The 23433-nt window shown below is 40.3% G+C and overlaps 1 protein-coding gene across 7 annotated transcripts in view; it reads left to right on the forward strand.

Moving 5' to 3' along the window:
• The window catches only part of LOC124878756 (triple functional domain protein-like), a 117275-nt gene that overhangs the window by 9181 nt on the left and 84661 nt on the right, over positions 1-23433 (forward strand). For 6 of the 7 annotated variants that reach the window (XR_007040848.1, XM_047382848.1, XM_047382852.1 and 3 more), the window contains exon 2: positions 21772-21822. Coding sequence is in view for 6 of the 7 variants with exons in the window: in XM_047382848.1 (XP_047238804.1) it covers positions 21772-21822 (51 nt within the window). In the remaining variant the exon portion in view is untranslated. Of the gene's footprint in view, positions 1-10257; positions 10371-21771; positions 21823-23433 lie in introns of those variants that run through there. The other variant, XM_047382853.1, reaches the window with a different exon arrangement.

Here is a 23433-nt window from a genome sequence, read left to right on the forward strand (position 1 = left end):
TTGAAAGGTCTTGTCATGACTTGCATAATTTCGAGGTTCTTTCTACGGGCTGCTTTTTTCCCCTCTATATCAAGCTCCATACACATCTTTTTCCTCCCTGTTCTTCATTTGTCAGCTTTCTGTTTTCTTCCCCACTGTGTGCCTGCTGTCTGCCTGAGCATGTTTTTTTTTTTTTTTTACCAATGTCTATTTCATGTTTTCCTCCCCCTTTATTTTGGTTGCAGTCTTTTGGGTTTCTTTGTCCTGAGACAAAATAACTACAAACAAATCCTGTTTGTGTCCCCTAGATGTTTCACAAAAGAGCTGTGGTAAAGGGAGTTTTGTTTTGGTGTGTTTGTAAATCATTAAGTTCAACTTCAAACATGTCTTTGTTTGCTCTGATGATGACAAAAACATATCTGTTGTTTCACTTTTCTCATGCTTACAGGAATAACAGTTTAAACTGTTTTGAAATATGTCCAGTTTTAAGGGTGGGCGTGGTTCTTCCAATCTGCTAACAGCTAATAGTGGAACAAATTTTTTATTAAGCAGGTTAGTGTTTTTGCTAACTTTGAAAACTGTCAGCAAACCATTTAGTGTCCCCTAAATTACGTTTTGCCAGCTTTAAATTCGCTAACAGAATTCACAAGTTTGTTACTTTCTGTTGTGGGCATGTCTTGAAGAATCAGTTTGGCACACTATTTGGTTACTACGTGCACACATGTCAAGACGCTTTTGTGCCACGTAGCAACATCTAGGAGCTTATGAGCTACGTTCATAAAAAATTAGCGCATCAGCCTAATTTCAGCGTAGCGATTCGCTACACTGAAAGCCATATCAAAGCACTTTGCGAGACAAACACAGAGATCCCACACAGTTTGGAAAAGTCTTTAAAAGTATGGAATTTAATTTAGATATATTCCAGGTTGTTTGTAAAAAGAACACAGAATCTGAATAAAAGTAATTGGATTTTCAGACTTTGTCCCTAATGTTTTGAAAGTCGTATGCTTACAAACCCCCGATTTCCTTCACTCTTTTTATCATTCCCATTTGTACTTCACTCTTCCCCTTTACTTTTTTCCTTCCTTCCTTCCTTCCTTCCTTCTTAGTAACTTTTATGTTTTTATTTCTTGTACCATAGTACTGTGAAGCCGTGTTTTTACTCAAGGTATTAACATGAAAAACCCTTACTGTCCATGTCTATGTGACAACTGAGCCTTTCTTGAAGCATTGTAAAGACATTGCTGCTTACCATTCATCTGCTTGCTCTCTGAAACATGAATGAGCATCCTGTGTGTTTGTGCAAAAAACAAGTGAAGTAGACAAGTATGAGGAAAAGGAAGGAGAAATCTGATCCAGAGCCTGTGTTTATGACTCAGGTCCCATTCATCCAGGATGAGGTCTGCACACACAGATGCGAACACGGACGCTCTCCGAGACTAATGGGTATTGATCTGGGAGATGCAGACTGATTGCGCTCCATCGGTTGAAGGTTTCCTCCAGGCTTAAAGCTGCCAAGTCAGAAACAGAGCAGAGGCTAAAGCCTAATGCGGAACAAAGCAAGTTTCTGTTATCCTGTCTTTGCATTCAACATGGATTTTGTACTTAATTTCTTCTTGACAGATTTTTTACAATCTGTAACCACTGAAAGGCACCCTGTTTTCCCATGTGTGTTGCAGCCCTGAAATTATCTAAGGATATCTGTAGGGACAGCATGTGTGAATAAATATGTTTCAGCTTATTTGCTCTGGTTTTCTTGTTCACATAGTAAAATATCCAACACATTAACATGGTAGCAATTCCCCTGAAGCTTTTAAGTGTGTCTGCCTGTTGGTATGAGTGGCTCCTTAAATTGCATATGCTGACTTAGATTCTTGTTTCCAACATCCATCTGCCTACCTTTTTGTCCAAAATGGGTAACGGAGGTATGCAAGAAGGAAACCAAAACATCCCTCTCTTCTGCCCCTAAAGGGGAATCCTAAGGCATTCCCAGACGAGAAGGAATATATACTTCCGCACAGGGTGTCCTGCTCCCATTGGGATGTGCCTGGATAACCTTAAAAGGGTGGATGTCTGGAAGTCCCACTGGTCAATTTGCCTCTTCACCAATTTGTGATCTGGTTATGTACCTACGAATTACCATTTCGTCCACTCCTAATACATATACCCGCTGCCACCTGCTTTCACCTAAACCGTGTCTCAGTTTATTTTTTTTTGTAAATTATTTTCATGGAATATGAAAATAGTAATAAGTTTTAGATCTCACTTATAATTAAATTTATTTGTTTTGTATTATCTTCTGAACTCTTTGTACTAAACCCTACCTTCATTCATTTCGGTTCTGATCCCCTTTTGGCCCAGTTAACTCTTATAAAATCTTAGGATCCCTGATAAAACCATCTCCTGCTATTGGAAATTGAGTTACATAACCACTTGTCCTTGGAGTAGACAATTAGACTAAAGAAAATAACGTTTATAAAAGCAGGTAGAACCATTACTGAAAAACAGTCAAGCTTATGAAAAACAGCTCGCTATCTACCTAGGAAAATTATTTGTTTTTTGTTTGTATTTCTAAGTAGAGGATATGCGCTCAAAGTATGACTATTTGGGCTTTTCTTTATGTTTTTAATTCACATTTCTTTCTTCACATGGGTTTCATTGTATCATGTTTGGCTACATAGATATCCATGAGCCCTATTTTAGCAACACTGCTAGGTTTATGTGTGATTTGGCAATGAAAAACATGAAAACACTTCATGAAGATCTCCAGGGTGGACTGAAATCGCCAGGTTTGTTTTTCAAGGGCAAACAGTATAACCTGCTGAGACTTGCAAAACGATTGCATAATCGGCCACCATTGTGAAGATCGTAGTCAATGATCGGCGAGCAAACAACCTTAAAAGGGGTCCATCTTCAGCCTGGGTTCAACTTGGGTACAAAAAGACCAAAACTACAAAGATACAAAATGGCGAAACGGTGAAATGACCAGCACCTGTCAAGGAGAAATCCTAATTAGCCTCAAGTGACTCCTTTCAGTGCAGAGAAGTAGCCTCTACTATATCCTCCTTCCAGATGATAGATCTTCCTGCCCTTTCTCCAAAAAACCCAATCACCTAACAGAGGAAGCACTCTGAGACTTTTACAAGGGATCTTGTTCTTTCAACTGTGATCCATGCGTCATGGACACAGCTCTTTCTTTACCACAACAGACTGGAATGATGTCCTCATTAGAGCAGATAAAGCCTCGTTGCATCTGTCCGTCTCCCAAGAGGTACAGTCAAACCTTTGGAGAAGTAAAAAAACTATTTTGATAGCCCTAACATGAACTGTTTGCCTTGTATTCTTCTGACACAAGCGTGTTTTTATAGTTTTATTTTGTAGCTTATCAAAGATGGCTCCCTAAGTAAATTGCACACGCTGTACAAACATGGAGTTTTTAATTAGCCCAGAGCTGCAACACTTCAACTTTTTTTTTAGCTACGTTCCCTGCACTGTCTCCAGCTGAAAACCCTTGCTGTGAAGAGCATGTATGAGAAGCATCTGTGGAAATAAGCTGGAACAAATTGTCCACACATTCTTTTAAACATCCTCACCATTCAACTGTGAGAATGTCTTACAGAACAGGATATTTGACCCCAAGCCTGTAACAACTGCAATCCTAGTTATTTCAAATGGGCTTTCAAAACTGCTTGGGTATGCATTCATATAACATTTGATTTTTGTATTAAAGTATTCATTTTTCTATTGTTTATCATTAAGTATTGACCATCAGTTATGTAACTAAACGATGAACTAATAGTCTTCAGATAAAAGCCAGAGCCACTGTGATGTGACCCCTGAGGTGTATGGAGAGCCAAATGGAACAAAACTAAATAAATGTATTGCTAAATGTCCTATTACATAATTAAATGGTATCCTTTATTTATTTAATACATTATTAAATAATTAAATATACCAATAAAGGGCATCCCCATACATGGAGATTCCATTTTTCCTGTCTACATCACAACAGAGACCAGGATGTTTTAAAACCATTACACCCTGGGCCCAATTCTCAAATTGTCCCTTTTTCGGAGAAAACGTGCACCATTGATGCAGAGATGAACAGTAGAAAAGCAAAATAAACTTGTGGTTTTCACCAGAAAACATTGTCGCTTAAACAGGGCCTCAAAAGCCATAATTTACAATACGAGTCTCACTTATACTGTTTCCTTTTTGTTAATGAACGCTTACAACACATAATGTGAGCACATAACAACAGCTGCATTATGTCCTAAATACCACCGGCTTTATGTTGTTGGTCCTGAGGTTTCCTTTTTGTGTAACTTCTGGCAAATCATGTGGATTAATTACTCCTGAGGGGATGTTCAGTCAGTTCTTTTAGTTGTTGAGAAATATAAAAATATTTAGCTAGGCATGGGCGCTGACTAAAAATACTATGGTTTCGTTTTAGCATGGTGTCTCAAAATCCGAAAATATTGTACAGTCTGATTGCTTGTATTTGAAATACAGAAGCAACAATTAGGCTTACAGCTGCAAAAATGTGTCATGTATACGGAGAGCCGTTTCATTCAAAATTAAATAAATAAATACTGCTATTGATAAATTATTAATAAATATTCCATGAAATGTTGTTTTATGCAAATGTCAAGGACTCATACATCTCTACAGCAAGACCTCCTCTAGGCAAATCAGATCACAATCTTGTTTTTCTCTGCTCGAAATATAAGCCCCTTGTTCAGAGACAACCTGTAATAAAGAGAACTGTGAGAAAATGATCACAGGAAGCTGAAGAAGCTCTGTAAGGTTGCTTTGAGGCTACAGATTGGGACGCACTGTGCCAGCCACATGGAGAGGACATCAATGCCATGACTGAGTGTGTAACCGACTATATAAACTTCTGTGTGGATAACATCATCCCCACCAGAACCTTGAGATGCTTCTCCAGTAACAAACCCTGGGTCACCGGTGACCCAAAGGACCTGCTTAACAAGAAAAAAAGAGTCTTCAGAGAGGGAGACAGAGAATTATTGAGGATTATACAGAAGCAACTTAAAGTCAAGATAAGAGACAGCAAGGAGGTGTACAAGAAGAAGCTGGAGAGCAAGCTCCTGCAAAACAATATCAGAGATGTGTGGTCAGGGATGAAGATCACAGGCTTCAAGCAGAAGGATGATCAGACCGATGGAGGTCTGGACAGAGCCAATGAACTGAACACATTCTTCAATAGGTTCAGTTCAGAAACAAGCTTCGCATCCTCCTCTCCTGCTCACAGCCAAACAGACATCCCACCCTCCTAAGACCCACAGCTGTCCAGTAACACCTCAAATCTGTGGCATCTTCGCAGAATCCCCTGGGTCCCTCCGCCATGCTGTCTTCTGGCAGGCAGCGGCATGCTTCTGCCGGCCTCAGCCATGAATTGAGCTCGGCCCTGCTTAAAATGAAAAACGGGGTTAAAAAGTAAAAGTCACTGAAATATGTAAAGTAGCTTTACAAAATAAGTGTCACAAAATAAAACTGCATTATGAAATAAATAAATAAATATATAAATCTTTAAGTAAATTAAATAAAGCTTGAAATGTATTAAATAAAATAAGATGAAAATTTCTTTTAAGATAATTATTTTGTTTTATTTCATGGGGATATTTGTATATTTCATGGAATATTTATTAATTTATCAATAGCAGTATTTATTTATTTATTTAATTTTGAATGAAATGGCTCTCCATACAGTCAGTCAGTCAGTCAGTCTGACTGACTGACTGACTGACTGGCTCTCCATACATGTATGTTGTTTTTTTCTCACATAAACTTACTTTGTTTCCAAATCATGACTGGCTGGGTTTCTTTCAAGCCTGGAAATATACATTTTGAATTTCTCTTTATAGTAAGCAATGGAAAAGTGTTTCAGCCCTCTTTCAGCCAGCTGACTGGCTGTGCACAGTAACAGCTGGGAGGTGGGGGTTGTTTTATGTTACTTTGTTACTCTATTTCGCTCCATACAGCTGAAGAACATTCTTCCTATGAAATCCTATTAAAAAGACTTAGGAACAATATGGCTGAAAATGTTAGCAGCTTTGATGCTGCAACTTTCTTTCTAATCTTGGTCAACCTTGATACAGGAAACACAGCTCCACTTTCTGGCTTTGTAAAACATAAAGAAATAAAATGAAGTCAGATTTAATGGTACATCTTAATTTTATAAAGTGAAAGAAAACATGAAATTATGAACCAAGATTAGTCATTTGTGGAACCTCATCTGGTTCTTCTGACGGCTTGAGTTCGTCTATGTCTGGACTTCACTCATGAAAGACGCTATTCTATCGCCCATACGGTTTCAGCATTCTCTTGTAGCAGATGACAGATCGGCTTCGCAGCATGGAGCCATGTCATGGACCAGTGTTTTTCACTTCCCACCATTAGTGTTCAGTTGGATTGAGATCCAGGCTGTTTGTTCAGTAGATCTGCCTTTCCTTAAGAACAGTTTAAACACCGTTTGTTTGCAAGACACTTAACAAATGACCTTCATCACCAAACCTACCTTGAATTGATGGAATGAGAATAGCACCTATGCATGTACTGTATTTAGTTATATAAATCTGCCTGTGCCTCTATCTTACATGGAGTCCACTCATTTCAGTGGAGATGTACCTGTATTTGTACTGTGATTGTATTTACACTAACTCACATGCCAATGATGTTTTGGACACTGCAGAAGAAATCTTTGACACCCTCTACTATTTTGTCCCACCTGGATTTATCCTGTTCCAAAACTTGGCTAATATATCTTTCTGACAAGATGTTACTTCAAATCTGTATTTCTTTAGCCTTCATTTCAATAAAAATCTGATTTAAAGCTACAGTAGGGAGTTCTAAAGGAAACTGAACCCGCAGGCTAAAAAGCACGGCCACCGATGGTGGTGGATAAACCGCTATGGCACATTTACTGGTAGGGACAAAACCTCAACGCCATGCTTTACTTTGACTATAGCCTGCCCATACTTTGACTACAAACTTGGTTCATTAGCACAGCGCCATTGGCACAGTTGCAGCACACGGGCAATCTTGAGCGATGGTACATGCTGTGCAGGGGTGGGGTGTGAGCAGCACGCACACGAGCGTAATTGACACTGCTAAGACATACTCTTGGCTCTGATTGCTGGTTTCTTACCAGGAGTGGTGTATTTTTGCAAACGACAGTAGTACCGCTGGGAGGAGTTAGAGGAGCTTGATTTTTTTTTTTCACAGATCATCTGTGTAATATTTTACAGTCAGGACAGTTTTTATACGAATATGTACAAATACATTTTTACAAAAGAAACTACTGCAGCTTGAACACATACAGATGCTGTCTTCAGTCAGCTCACGTCTTGCTTCTGCAGACGATTAGCACTTTGCTTTGAGCGTCATCAAAATTATGACTGGTGTTTCAGCTGCTTTCTAGAAAGCTGCCCTATATGGACAGCTGTCGTGGCATATCTGAGCACAGAGAAGGCAACATGATGAATACAGGGAGCAGCAGCAGCCAATACAGTCTCTCTTTCACTGTGAATGTAATTGTAAAGGGAGAAATCCTTTAATTTGGCGAGAAAACATCCTGTTCGACTTTGCACCTATTTTAAGTGCTTTCCTACAGACCACTTGTACTTTTAGGTCTCGCCTGTGTTGTTGGATTAATAAAATAGTGTGCTCAGCATATAACGCAGATTTAATACTCATTTTTAAAAACAACAAAATGTACAACAAGCACGGGATCTAGAGTCAGGGACTGTGAAAAGGAAAGGCCTTGATCGGACTCTGCTCTAAAACTGCTGATTAGATCAAGACATCTCAAGTTTTGTTCCCTTGAGTTTGGATCCACACCAGAAATGACTGTACGGTCCATTTACGGATATGGAGCTTGGCTTAATACATCCTTTGAATCAGAACCAAGGGAGAGAAGCCATTCTGTGAACTGATGATCTGCGCTGTTTTGTATTTAAGCCAAAGCATATATGATGTCAGCTTGAACTTGTCGGGGCATCACTGTAATCGAATCCCTAAACTGGAACAAAAACAACCAGGTTGTGTTTAGGACAGAACAGTGTTCACTTCTCACGCTGACAGGTACTTGTCAAAAAGTGGGACAGAAAAGTGACTGTGAAAGAAGTGTTTATGAAACTTTTGCAGATGTGTTTCTTCTTGAATGTTTTTGATCTTGATCCTCTTAAGAGATTACATGCTGTGTTTGGGAAAGCAGAGTGCAGCTGTATGGGAGCAGGGCAGGTTCCTTGGCTCTGTTTGGCCAAAGCTTTGAGCATGGTGGAGGTGAGAGATCATTGGATTTTGATTGGATTATGCACTCTGGCCTAATCTAATCTGGTCTTTATTCTTCGGGATTACTCTCCGTTTAGGTCCGAGCCTACCAGCGTAGAGGCCTAGAGAGGAGGGTAAGGTGTTTTTTTTTTTTTTGGTTTGTTTTGTTTTAATAAAATAACTGGTCATAGATGGAAAAAGAAAAATCAATGTTCGGATTAGTATTATTTAAAAGTAGTCAATAGAAGAATAAGTGGTTATTTGTAAAGAGAGGAACTCTGTGCTCTTATTAGCGTCAATTAAGAAAGTTACACAGGAACCATCCTGAGGGAAGATGTATTTGATTCCTTGAAGATCTGGGTTTTTATCTCACACTTTTGGGACCAGTGTCACCATAGCAACAGCAGCTAGCATGTGTGTCTCTATGTAACCCATGTTTTATATTTAGGCTCAGGCTTAATATATATGCTGAAAAGGACCTGTGACATGACTGAGCACTTTACTGCTCTCATACACGGGCATAGATGTGGATGCTGCCACCTAGATACAGAGCAGATAAAGCTAAAGTCTAGCCTTCTGTCCCAACAGTATACACCACTAAGTTCAAGGTTTTGTTTTGCTGCATCTGGATGCTTTGCAGATTTTATGTGCAGTGCAAACAAAAAATATAGCATGTGCCAAGAGCTGTCAGTTAGGATGCTGGTGAAGCTGGGCAAACTAGTCAATTTATTTTTAATAAACGTTGGGCAAAGTTGGCAGGAAAGATTTCAAGTTGCAGTTGTACCTATTTATTTTCTAATTTAAAATGTTCTGCTTTTAAGGTTAAGTTAATGCTATGTATGATAGGATGCACTGAAAAGTCAGTTAATGACTCAAATAAGCAAATTCTTTAGCTTAAAACGTCCTGACTGATGACCAGCCGATTGGGAGCTCAAAAATCAAATTTATTTTTCTGATCAACTAACACACGATTACCTAAGTTGTCAAACTGAGCCGACAACGCCACTCTTAGGTGTTAAGGTTATTTTTGAAAGTCTCAGTGTTATCTTTAATCATTATCAGCGCTATAAAGTCCGAGGAGGAACGACAAGGATGTGAGAAGTTTTGAAAAGAAAATTTAATCTCTATAGCCGTATTTTATGTATTGATTAAGGTGGCTACCACAGTGAGCTTGATTTTGCTGAGTGTAGGTTGTATTGCTTCTTCGCCAGTACTTTATCCTGTTTTGGTCGTTGTTTACCCCACTTTTTAGGGTCGAAAATGGAGCTGTCGACCACAGGATGTTAACTCTGGGACGTGGTGAAGAAACCAATTGACCCTTGTGTAGCTCCTGTTTGTCATGGACCATTCTGGATCTGGAAATGTAAAGGTCTATAATATTTAAGAAATGCATTATAACATTACTGTTTACTGTTAGTATTACTAACAGTGCTAATTGCTAATACAAAACGCTAAAGACAACTTAAAAAGTCAACTCTAGTTATCATTTAGTCTTTGGGCCTTGTTTTTAGAGCGGGTGCTCTCAAATACAGCAGCGTGACGTCAGTCCTGCTCATAATATTGATAATTAACGAGCGCTCACAGAAAAAAGGCATAATTTAAATATTTTTAACCATTAATTATAGATCGTAAAGAGAAATGGCAATTGACTAAAACAGGTATATGGCAGGTAAAAATTTAGAGAAACCAGAATTTGGAAACCGTTCACAAAATGTCCGCTATGGCCTTGGTATTATCCTCCATGTCAGACTGTTAGTGTAGGTTTAATTTAGAAATCAGCGTTTTTTTTGTTTTTTTTAAGTTTAGACTAAGGAGTAAGTGAAACACATGTGTAGCACACACACACACCAGGATGCAAACCTCTTGCTTCTCCATGTGTTTATAAAAAGGATCCTGTCCCACTTTCCCGCCCCTCTCATCTGCCGTGCTCCCGTTCTGTAATTTCTCTGGCGTAATAGCTAATTGGTGTGAGCTGGGGGAGAAATTTGCTGCCTTGTTGCCATCGTCTTACAACAAGCTGGAACCAGAGAGGGGAAAGGGTGCAGGCGGTAAAGAGAAACATGGAGAGAAGATGGAAAAGAGGGAGAAGACAGGAGGTATGTTGGGTATGGGGGAGGTTGAGGGGGTTGCAAGCTACCAGTGAGATCACATTTGCTTCGAAGTCTCTTTCTTTACATATTCCTTACTGAAAATCATAAATATCAACTCTGACAGTGTGTGAATAATGATGCAGTCATGAAGAGTTAGTAAAGGTAGTCTGTTTAGAACCCGATGGACAAAAAGGAGAGGAAAAATCTGGGAAATTTGAAGACTGTGGAAGAACCAGCTATTGCAGAGATAATGAAGATGAAGTTTAGTGCCAGCCTCTGTAAACAGTTTCAGATTGTTAATGAAAACTATAGTTATGGTGATGCTTATCTCTCATTTGATTAGAATTGGTGTAAAACATTTGCCAAAAGGTTGTCGGCTGCTATTTTTAAGGGTAAAGAGACTGAACCAAACTAGGACAAGTCCTGAAAGACCATTGTACTCGATTTTCTTTGGGTCTCCCTGGTGCATTCAAAACCGCTTTCTCACTGTTGGCGTCCCTATCACTCACAATTCCTCATCTTTGTTCTCACAACAGTTTTTGCATCTTTTTTCTCAAGCTGAGGGTGCAGTACCCTATATAAAATCATCCATTGTAGAATTACTGTCAGTGGCTTGTGTAAAATCCAACTGTCAACCACAGGAGGTCCTGGAGATTGTCCCTGAGGTCACGGTTCAATCTGGTACCCTGTGGTACTGATCTTCAGAGCAGAACTGAGGTTCTTCATTTTGGCCACCTAACAGGGGCAGTCTTACTCCCAGGATCCATTGTGAGGGCACACAGTAAGGGTGGACTGACAATTTTCCAGTTTTGAGTTTCTGTACAAATGAGTCTACACTGTAGCCTGATTAAAGGACTTTTAACTTAAATGTCATAAACCAATTTGTCATAATCTATCAAGTGACTTTAAGGAACGAATTCCTTGACCTTCTCGTTGTGTGATCTCTATTTCAAATTAAAGAAGAAAGGAGATGTCTGAATAATTCTCTGGAAGAAGATTTATTTAGGATCGACAATAAAATAAACAATTTAATACATATGAACAATTGTCTGAAACTAGTAATCAGCATAGTTAAGAACTATTTTTTAATCAATAACATTAAGATCTACAATGATTTACTAGTGATCAAGTGAGCTAAAGAAACCCACCAACAAACCTATTTCATCTACACTCACCGGCCACTTTTTGGGTACACCTGTCCAACTGCTCGTTAACACAAATTTCTAATCAGCCAATCACATGGCAGCAACACAATGCATTTAGGCATGTTGACATGGTCAAGACAATCTGCTGCACTTCAAACCGAGCATCAGAATGGAGAAGAAAGATCATTTAAGTGACTTTGAACGCAGCATGGTTGTTAGTGCCAGATGGGCTGGTTTGAGTATTTCAGAAACTGCTGATCTACAGGGATTTTCACGCACTACCATCTCTAGGGTTTACAGAGAATGGTCCGAAAAAGAGAAAATATCCAGTGAGCGGCAGTTCTGTGGGCTCAAATGCCTTGTTGATGCCAGAGGTCAGGGGAGAATGGCCAGCCTGGTTCGAGCTGATAGAAAGGAAACAGTAACTCAAATAACCACTCGTTACAACCAAGGCATGCAGAAGAGCAGCTCTGAAGGCACAACACGTTGAACCTTGAGGCGGATGGGCTACAGCAGCAGAAGACCACACCGGGTGCCACTCCAGTCAGCTAAGAACAGGAAACTGAGGCTACAATTCCCACAGGCTCACCAAAATTGGACAATAGAAGACTGGAAAAACGCTGCCTGGTCTGATGAGTCTCGATTTCTGCTTCGACATTCGGATGGTAGGGTCAGAATTTGGCCTCAACAACATGAAAGCATGGATCCATCCTGCCTTGTATTAATGGTTCAGGCTGGTGGTGGTGGTGGTGTAATGGTGTGGGGGATGTTTTCTTGGCACACTTTGGGCTCTTTAGCATCAATCGAGCATCGTGTCGATGCCACAGCCTACCTGAGTGTTGTTGCTGACCATGTCCATCCCTTTAGGCCCACAGTGAACCCATCTTCTGATGGTTACTTCCAGCAGGATAACGCGCCATGTCATAAAGCACGAATAATCTCAGACTGGTTTCTTGAACATGACAATGAGTTTATTGTACTCAAATGGACTCCACAGTCACCAGATCTCAATCCAATAGAGCACCTTTGGGATGTAGTGGAACGGGAGATTCGCATCATGGATGTGCACCTGACAAATCTGCAGCATCTGTATGATGCTATCATGTCAATATGGATCAATCACTCTCTTTCCAGTACCTTGTTGAATCTATGCCACGAAGGATTAAGGCAGTTCTGAAGGCAAAAGGGGGTCCAACCCAGTACTAGAAAGGTGTACCTAATAAAGCGGCCCATGAGTGTATATCTCAGTATCGAAGGTGTAGTTGTGATTTTAGTATGTACTGATGTAGATGGTGTTTCATCCGAGTCTGCAAGCAGTTCCACATGTAGTTTGTGATGTCTTCACTGTGTCGGTTTCTCTTAAATTACAGACGTTGTTTAACAACTGAGAGGAAATAAAAATGGTATCAAAGAAACTAGCTGAAAAATGTTTTTAGAGAACCCTTAATGTTCCTACAGTGTCAGGTGTACTGTGAGCGCCACGGACTCCGCATGCACTGTTTGCGGACGTTTTGAGATTTCAAGGTCGAGCGTACCAATTTCCTACATTTCTGGTCACAAATTCCTACATTTCCCACACTTTCTGCTATTGTGTCATCAGACGAGGAAGACGAGGTAATTTTCTGTGTAACTTTGGAAAAGCAAAACTAAAAGACGGTGGTATACAGGTCCTTCTCAAAATATTAGCATATTGTGATAAAGTTCATTATTTTCCATAATGTCATGATGAAAATCTAACATTCATATATTTTAGATTCATTGCACACTAACTGAAATATTTCAGGTATTTTATTGTCTTAATACAGATGATTTTGGCATACAGCTCATGAAAACCCAAAATTCCTATCTCACAAAATTAGCATATTTCATCCGACCAATAAAAGAAAAGTGTTTTTAATACAAAAAACGTCAACCTTCAAATAATCATGTACAGTTATGCACTCAATACTTGGTCGGGAATCCTTTGGCAGAAATGACTGCTTCAATGCGGCGTGGCATGGAGGCAATCAGCCTGTGGCACTGCTGAGGTCTTATGGAGGCCCAGGATGCTTCGATAGCGGCCTTTAGCTCATCCAGAGTGTTGGGTCTTGAGTCTCTCAACGTTCTCTTCACAATATCCCACAGATTCTCTATGGGGTTCAGGTCAGGAGAGTTGGCAGGCCAATTGAGCACAGTGATACCATGGTCAGTAAACCATTTACCAGTGGTTTTGGCACTGTGAGCAGGTGCCAGGTTGTGCTGAAAAATTAAATCTTCATCTCCATAAAGCTTTTCAGCAGATGGAAGCATGAAGTGCTCCAAAATCTCCTGATAGCTAGCTGCATTGACCCTGCCCTTGATAAAACACAGTGGACGAACACCAGCAGCTGACACGGCACCCCAGACCATCACTGACTGTGGGTACTTGACACTGGACTTCTGGCATTTTGGCATTTCCTTCTCCCCAGTCTTCCTCCAGACTCTGGCACCTTGATTTCCGAATGACATGCAGAATTTGCTTTCATCCGAAAAAAGTACTTTGGACCACTGAGCAACAGTCCAGTGCTGCTTCTCTGTAGCCCAGGTCAGGCGCTTCTGCTGCTGTTTCTGGTTCAAAAGTGGCTTGACCTGGGGAATGCGGCACCTGTAGCCCATTTCCTGCACACGCCTGTGCACGGTGGCTCTGGATGTTTCTACTCCCGACTCAGTCCACTGCTTCCGCAGGTTCCCCAAGGTCTGGAATCGGCCCTTCTCCACAATCTTCCTCAGGGTCCGGTCACCTCTTCTCGTTGTGCAGCGTTTTCTGCCACATTTTTTCCTTCCCACAGACTTCCCACTGAAGTGCCTTGATACAGCACTCTGGGAACAGCCTATTCGTTCAGAAATTTCTTTCTGTGTCTTACCCGCTTGCTTGAGGGTGTCAATAGTGGCCTTCTGGACAGCAGTCAGGTCGGCAGTCTTACCCAGGATTGGGGTTTTGAGTGATGAACCAGGCTGGGAGTTTTAAAGGCCTCAGGAATCTTTTGTAGGTGTTTAGAGTTAACTCGTTGATTCAGATGATTAGGTTCATAGCTCGTTTAGAGACCCTTTTAATGATATGCTAATTTTGTGAGATAGGAATTTTGGGTTTTCATGAGCTGTATGCCAAAATCATCCGTATTAAGACAATAAAAGACCTGAAATATTTCAGTTAGTGTGCAATGAATCTAAAATATATGAATGTTAAATTTTCATCATGGCATTATGGAAATTAATGAACTTTATCACAATATGCTAATATTTTGAGAAGGACCTGTATATAAGGCCATTAAACTAGACTAGGAACTAAGAAGTGGAATACCCCTGTCAGTGCGATGCAGTGGCAGTGACACTGCGTGTCCTCATGACTGGTAGCTTGGAGCAGCGTTTCACATATAAAACAGTTTGATGTGAAGACTTTTTCGTGCCGAGCAGCTTATTATGTGACACCTTATACATCGTCGTACAAATTGAGCTTTGCGTGGAGTGTTCACTGAGTTAAGTACGCCCACTCTTTCGGAGCCTAGGGCCAACTGCTTTATCAGTCATGCTTAGGATGTTCTTCCTCTGATCTTTTTTTTTTTTTTATGACAGTAATGTAGATGTCATTGCAACCTATTGGCAAAGCATAGGTGTTTGTGTTTAGATATAAACAAAATCTCTTACTTCTCCACCAGTCCTTGGTGGATTAATGAATATGTGTTGGGTCATTGTCATGTTACAGCGTACAGTTCCTCTTCATCTTAATTTTTTTACAGATGTTCTCTGATTATTATATGATTGTGAGCTGTATCAGCTCCTGCTACAGCAAAGCATCCCCAAACCACAACACGTACAGCTCTATGCCTCACAGTTGGCCCATTGTTCTTTTTTTGGAGTGTTTTGGTTTAAGTCAAACCTGCTTGTTGTCTAAATAATTGAAATTCCAGACTAGGACCCTGTTTCAGGGGGTTGGATCCTTGTCCATGTTCTCGCTGACAAATTTTAAATAGACTGAATTTATAACGCAGTCATACTGATCACTCAGAGCGCTGTTCACTAGATCTATGTTCACCCAATCATACTCAGAAACGTGTACGCATTTATACACTGCTGCGCAGGAAACTTGGATTAAGTGCCCGGGGACACATTGATATGTGACAGGGGCAACCGGAAATCGAACCCACATCCTTCTAAATGCAAGATGACTACTACGACTACAAAGGTTTCCTCCATGAACACTTCCCAAGAAAGTTAAAGCACTGGAGTTTCTTTATTATTGTACAGGCATGTATTTTCACTTCAGCAGTAGTAAGAGCCTGCTGTTGGTCCTGTGATGACCTTTTAGGGATTTGGATCTGAATTTTAGGATCTTGCAATCAGTTCTCAGGATGAACTTGCTTGGTCTTGTAAGATTTGTTTGTAATATAATATGCCCAATGATAAAAAGTCTGAGATGAATAATCTCTTGTTCAGCTTGTTATTACTTGTGCTGTCCTTGACATTTGCTTCTTTTGTCTGACTCCTGCAGCTGTACCCTTGAAGACAACAGCTGATTACTCACAGTTTTTGTGCCTCACACCTCAGTTCAGTCAGCATGAACCAAACAGTTGGTATTTTTAAATGAAAGGGGTCTTTTCTATATCTGCATGAGTCAAACGATGAGTGTGCCTGCCGAGAAGAGGGAAGTGCATGGGGCCCACAAGAAGGTGGTCTAGTGTTAATGCGGACTCAGAGACAGAAACGTTGTATGTCGGGACGAGAGCAGGCTGTCTGTGGAAGAGAGGGCTCATTTAAGGATACAGTGTGACCAGTGTTGATCTGGGCAGAAGTCTAGGTGGATATGCTGTTGAAGAGTAGAGAGGTATTAGATGTTTTACACTACTGAGCGTGTTGCATTTATTGCCTTAACAGCCGTTTGAATATCTGTCAGATCTGTTTGGCTTTATCTAAACAGCTTGAATTAAGTTTCAGAGGGTTGCTTATATTGTATCTAGCAGAGCGGACTGAGTGTGAGAGCATATCTGTCTTGTCTATCGGCCCCATCCCAGAGGAGAAGGCCTCCACTTGTGGCAGCACGAGTCTCTTAAGCGCACATGCATTATGCATAGTTTTCCTTTTGTCCATGCATGTTTGACTTCCTGCCCAATGACAAGTACTACTGTTTAGATTGTGGCCAACCTCTAAATGCAGTCTGGCATTACATGGTTTCACACAGTAGCTTAAGTGCTGTTCTTTGGCATTGCAAATATGTGAAGTATGCAGGTCTGTCTCATGCCTCCCTTTGTCTCTTTCCCCCTCTCTCTGCACCTTTATCCTTCTCATTCCCTATGAGGCTTTCCCAGGTAGCCTGACTTTGAGAACATTCCTTTGCGATCTTGGAATTTCTCTTAGAGCTCAGCTTGCATTTACTGTTTTCATGTGAGACTTTAGCATTGGTTGTTGTTGCAATCGAGTATGCACATTGTGTAGTTTTTTTTTTTTTTTGTGTACTCCTCTTTATATTCAGTACTTGGGAATCGCCAGAGGCCAAAATTTTACAAATTAAATCTTCTCAACCAACCAGAAGGTTCTCCTAAATTGGGTGCTGGTGCTCCCTAAATTTACATATGTAGCTAAAACGTTTTGCAGTGTTGTCAACTTTGGGGCTTTTCCAGGCAAATATCCAAATTTATGCAAACAGTTAATATTTTCATCTCTTTCAGCCCTAGCTGATTCAAACCCCAAAATTCGATCTTTTTTCCAATCAATGAACTCAACCTACCTAAGCACAACCATGTTACAATGACATAACTCATCTGTGTAGTTGCTAGGGATAGGCCATAGGGACTTAAAAGTTTATCACGATATTTTGTTAGTGTGTGGCCCGTTCAGGCTGCAACAAAGTGAGAGAGAGCAAGACATGGATTTAGAACTGTTAGCAAACTTTTTGAAATCTCACTCTACATTGAGAAGGCTATTTCAATAATACTAGCCATTGGAATTGGAATCTGATTGATCAAAGCATATTCTTGTCATATTGATGCTTAGAGTTCATCACAGCTTTTTGTCTTAGTCTTATCCACCAGCTTTTTGAGAACTGACAAAGGATATCAATGCTGTAATGTTGGTTTGCATTTTCTTCAATGGGCCCTAAATTTTTACTGCTTTGCTTTGGAACCACTCTGTTTATTTAGCCTAGTTAGATAGTGATATATAAATATGTGGAAAGTATGGGAATATTAGCACCAGTCTCCTACTTTCCATCCTGAATTTCAGTGCATCCGTGTTGTACCGGTACAGAGAGGGCTCCTTTGCTGCCTTAATTCATACATGATCATTGTATATACGTTTTTGTTGCAACTGCAATTGCACTAACCTGGTGCCTTTATTGGATAAGCTCTGCACTGGTGGTAGATGATTTTAAAAATGGACAGAAACATCCTGACACTCTTAGATGTTCCTGAAGTTCGATGATTATTTGTCTTGCTAAAAAAATATGTCAAACTAACAAAGCTTTTTGCAGTGATTAATATGCAGCTGACTGTAGAACAACGAGCCTTATGCAGAAAAATAAAGGCATGCTTTGAAAATAAAAGACATTACATCTTAATATTAAAGCCAAACTTTCAAGATCCAGGCATATATTAGCTGCTTAATAATCCAAGCAGTGTACTTGGATCAGCCTCTTTGTACCTGTTTGCTGTGGGAATAAATGGGTAGAAGAAGTTAGCCTTAGAGCAGAGGGAGCACGTGTCACAGAGTCAGTCAGTCCAACATCCAGTTTGTTTACATGTTGGCAGCACATGATGCTGACTGTCCTCTCCTTGGTCCCAGCAGCAGCCCCCCTTACACCATAGCTATACGCTTCATCAATGAGCCGATTGTTGTGCTAGCCAAAGATCCACTTGGCCTCAGTCATGAGTTGGAGGGTGACAAGGAGACGAGTCCTGTGTAATCTGCTGCAGACTGACTCAGGAGAAGAAGTTTGTCTGCGGACGTTTGAAATTTCAAGGTCGAGCATACCAATTTCCTACATTTCTGGTGACAAATTCCTACATTTCCCACACTTTCTGCTATTGTGTCATTGGATGATGAGGACGAGCTAATTTGCCGTGTAGCTTTGGAAAAGCAAAAAGAAAAGAAGGTGTTAAAGGCCATTAAACCAGACTAGGGACTAAGAAGGGGAATACCCCTGTCAGTGCGATGCAGAGAGGCAGTGTTACTGCACATCATCATGATTGGTTGCTCAAAGCAGTGTTTCACATGTAAAACAGTTTGATGTGAAGGCTTTTTCTCAGGTCTGGTTAAGTATGGAAGAGTATGGAAAAATATATTTATTTCCAGACATCAATCCCCATCATATTGTCCAAATGTTTTCTTCCTTCCTTCCTTCTTTCCTTCCTTCCTTTCATGTTACCTACCTCCTTTCCTTCCTTCCTAACCTTTCCTTTCTTTCGTGTATCCAACTTCCATTTCCTGCTTCTGTACCTTCTATCTTTCTTTCTATCTTCCCTTCCTTGTGCCCCTCCTTTCTTTCATTCTGTTTTGACGTTTTTAATCCTTCATTCCTTCCTGACTTGTCCTTCGTCAGTCATGTTCGTTCGTTCCTTTTTTTCTTACTTTCATTCCTTGTGTCCTTCCCCCTTTCCCTCCTTCCTTTCATGCCTGTGTAGGGATTGTGCCACCAGTGTTTATTGTTAAAAAAAGTAACTTCCTTTCTATTTTATTTTTTTTCCTTCATTGAAAATGTGCTGAAATTGGATTTTTTTCAACTTCCAGTGTGAGATTTTGCTGCTGCTAGTAATTTGTAGGGACTCCTTTCCCAGAAGTTAAACAGATTGAACTGTCTGTATATGTATCAGCAGAATTCAATTCAATTCAAAAATACTTTATTAATCCCAAAGGGAAATTAAATGTTGTTGTAGCTCATGAAGGTTTCTTCAAAGAGCCGTTGTAGATGCTGATGGCTGTGGGCAGAAAGGGTCTCCTGTAGTGCTCCGTCTTACAGCAGATCTGAAGAAGCCTCTGACTGAAGACACTGTTGTTGTAGGACAGTCTCATGAAGAGGATGCTCAGGGTTCTCCATAATGTTCTTCATTTTATGAAGAATCCGTCTTTCCACAATGATCTCCAGAGGTTCCAGAGGAGTCCCCAGAACAGTGCCAGCCTTCTTTATCAGCTTGTTGAGCTTTTTTAAGTCCCTGGCTCTGATGCTGCTTCCCCAGCAGATGATGGTAGAAGAGATCACACTTTCCACAACAGACTTATAGAAGATATGCAGCATCTTGCTGCAAACACCAAAGGACCTAAGCTTCCTCAAGAAGTACAGTCTGTTCTGGCCCCTCTTGTTGATGGCTTCACAGTTGCATCTCCACTCTAGTCTGTTGTCCAGGTGAACACCGAGGTATTTATACTCCTCCACCACCTCCACTTCTTCTACCATGATGGAAATAGTTTTTGACTTATTCCTGTTTCTCTTAAAATCTACAATCATCTCCTTTGTTTTAGTCACGTTCAAAATGAGATGATTGTTTCCACACCATGCCAATCAATGGTGTTGATGATCAGCTGATACTTGTGTTTTTGATCATTTTAGCTTCATTGAATTAGCAGTTTTTCAATCTAAGAGCTAACTTTGTTTTGTTGTGGACTTAACACTAGAACTCCCAGGGCCGTCAATTTGACGGTTTTGAAAGTTTGACATGCCATAACTCTGGTTTATTAAAACTCTTATCTTCCTGGCATCCTGACTTTTTCTAAACCTGTGTCTTGTGTATTCCTATGTCTCTATTTTTTTAAAATAACAGAGTAAATAAAAGATCTAAGTATTTCTACCTCTAACTACCACAGCTGCTATTTTGACGGCCCTATTATTTACATTGATACTTGTTTCCCGCGGCTGAGTATACGCGCGAGCATTACCTAGCAACCACCACTCTAGAACGCAGTCAGAGAAGGAGATTATTGGCATTTTGCAAATGGCTTCTAGAAGGATAATGCTTCAAAAATGACATGATCGTGATTCTGGGGTTGAGAGGGATTCTGACGGCTCTTGGTCAGCATTCAGTTCCAGTGACAGCGGGTCAGAGAGTGAGCCTCCCCCGGCTAAAAAACACGAGTCGTCCCATTAGCAGGAGGTTGTGGCGCAATATTTCAAGGTAGTAAAAGACTAGCCTATGTAACAATTTTATCATTTTAGGCTATAGTTTACAGATTAGTAAACTAATAATATATGAACTACAGCAACAGTGCCACAGAGATAGGGAGTCGAGCCTGGTCCCCAGTGCCCAGCCATAAACCAAGCAATCCAGCTCCCTGGCAGGAGAGAAACTAAAAAACAAGGTACTGATAATAGAAAAAGAAATAAACAATAAGTTAGGTCATAGATATAGTAGCCCAGTAACAACAATCTGTTCTGCGCTTTACAGCGTTTTCATCGCAAGACGAGCACACACCTGGGAAGGAGGAGGAGATAGGAAAGAATGGCACTGTGTGGACAGTGGTAGGGGAGGAAGAAAGTAGAAGGAGGCATCAGAGCCAGAATGCGTCGACAGAGCGCCAGATCCAAGATGCCCAGACCGTGTTCTTCTGCTTGGTGGACGCCGAAATGCTCATCCACGTTCAGGGCTGCAGTGTGGTTGAGGCCCGCAGAGTTTTAGGAGATGATTCCTCCTCGGATTGTGGATGAGCTGAAGGCATTTTTAGCACTGGTTTATGTCCGCAAAGTGAAAGGGGGGCGTAACATGGAGCTGTCCAGCTTTTGGTCAGATTAGTAATGCTTTTTTTTTTTTTTAATGTACCTGCTACTCTGTATTTTTTAGTACTATTTATAAATAATAATAAAACATAATAGGTTTTGATCAAATACTATTATTAATTATTTTCAAAACTATAATTTTATAGCATGCAAGAAAACCTGTAGCAATCTGACCGCACATAATGTGATGACATCATCACCACCCTGGTATCCAGAATGCTCGCCGTCAAATTGACGGGCTTGGGAGTTCTAGTAGTGTTAGAATTCTGGGAGTTCTAGTGTTAAATGCCAGACCAATTATTTGGCAGATTGTTTACTTCTAATGGGATTTAACTTTGGGTTTCATTACATTTCAGCTGTACTTGTTGTCATAGTTTTTCAGTCAGCTATTCTGGGGATCAAATGTTGAAGCCTTAAAGTACGGCGTTATTGACATGCCAAGTCAATATTTTCCCCTGCCTACTTTAAGATTATATTAACCCACTAAACCAAACCAGTTCTGTGTATTTACTGGTAATTTATTTTCGGTGTGTGTGTGTGTCTGCAGATGGATCTCTCCCTAAAGAGCCAAAAGGAGATGTGCCGAGCCAGATAGCAGGTAACAAAAACCCACACATGAAGTTTTACTGCTTCCTTTCACCCTTGTCCTGTCTGGGGAGGACAGATGTGTGCATTTTATTGATGGCGAAAGTAAAACATGTCATACACACTCATATGCAAACAGTTTTAATAATTTATTGTGACAGTGACAGGTCATTGTCATCTCAATTCCTGACATCTCCTTGATATCCCCATTTTGTCAGTCTTCCCTCTCCTCCCACAGCAATCTTCAGAAAATAAATGGGCGCCTGCATTAAGTGGCGATCTTCGTAGCAACGAGCTCAGATGAATAATTATGCCTTCTGCTCTGTTATCATTTATTAACTTAGTGTGCCATTCCTTTAATAAGCTTTTTCTTTCAGTAACACTCACCACATCTTTTTTAATGTCACAATAGAGCTCATTGTGTTCCTGTCTCTTTTCCTTACCTCTGATGTGACCTTTTTTGTTTTAGAAAATCTACCAAACAACTTGATATTTTACTCAACCATGCATCAGCACGAGGTTTTCAATGTTTTATAGACAAGCTGTTTTATTTGAAAAGCAAATAAAACTGCACAGAAAGGCTGACATTAGTCAGAGAGTATAAGCATTGATGCTGCCTTGCAGTAGAGAGGGAGAAAAAGCTCAAATCCAAGATCCAAAGGAGGACAATGAGTTGGCAGGTTGCTTCAAAGCCTCAGGGACTTTATGGAGACCGCCTCAGTCCATACAGAAGGAAAGTGACCATATGAAGGCATCTGAATCTGCTGGTTGATCTGTATTCACATGGCTGTCAGAAATCTGTGCTTTTGATATATAATTAAGAGGATGATTAGGGGTTTTAAAGTCCTTGATAAGGTACTGTTACCTGTTTAACTGTTTGCCACATTACATCCACAAACTTCACTCTATTTCCTGGGATTTTATGTGATAGACCAACACAAAGTAGTAAATAACTGAAGGAGAAGAAAAAGTATACATGGTTTTCAAACCTTTTAACAAATAAAGCCAAGAAAATGTTTTCATGCTTTTGTTTTCAGCTCCCCGAGTCAAATTTGTAGAAGCATCTTTTGCTGTTATTAAAGCAGCAACTTAACATCTACAACAGCTCTTTGAACAAACCTGTAAAATATGATTTATAACAACATTTAATTTCCTTTTGGGATTAATGAAGTGTTTATGAATATAGTTGAACTCTTTTGAGGTATGTCTTGACCAACTTTGCACTATTTGCCTTTGAAAGATAGCTCGAGCTCAGTCACACTCGTTGGGATACATTCAATGAACATCAATTTTCAGGTTTTGCCGCAAATTCTAAATTGAATTTAGGTCTGGACTTTGATTAGGCCATTGTAACACATGCACATGCTTTGATTTTAACCGCTGCATTGTAGCTCTAGCTGTTTGCAGGTGAACCACTGCCAGTTGTCAAATCTTTCACAGCTTCTAGCAGGTTCTCTTCCACGATGGCCCTGTTTTTATTTTGAACCATCTTCTCAACAACTCTGACCAGCTTTCTTCTCCAAACAGCATAATGCTGCCACCACCATGCTTCACCATGGTGATCGGTTGTTCAAGGCGATGTGCTGTGTAAAGTTTATGCCACCATTTTGCATGTAGGCAAAAA

The sequence above is a fragment of the Girardinichthys multiradiatus genome, chromosome 13, assembly GCF_021462225.1.
Source record: "Girardinichthys multiradiatus isolate DD_20200921_A chromosome 13, DD_fGirMul_XY1, whole genome shotgun sequence".
Taxonomy (NCBI): domain Eukaryota; kingdom Metazoa; phylum Chordata; class Actinopteri; order Cyprinodontiformes; family Goodeidae; genus Girardinichthys; species Girardinichthys multiradiatus.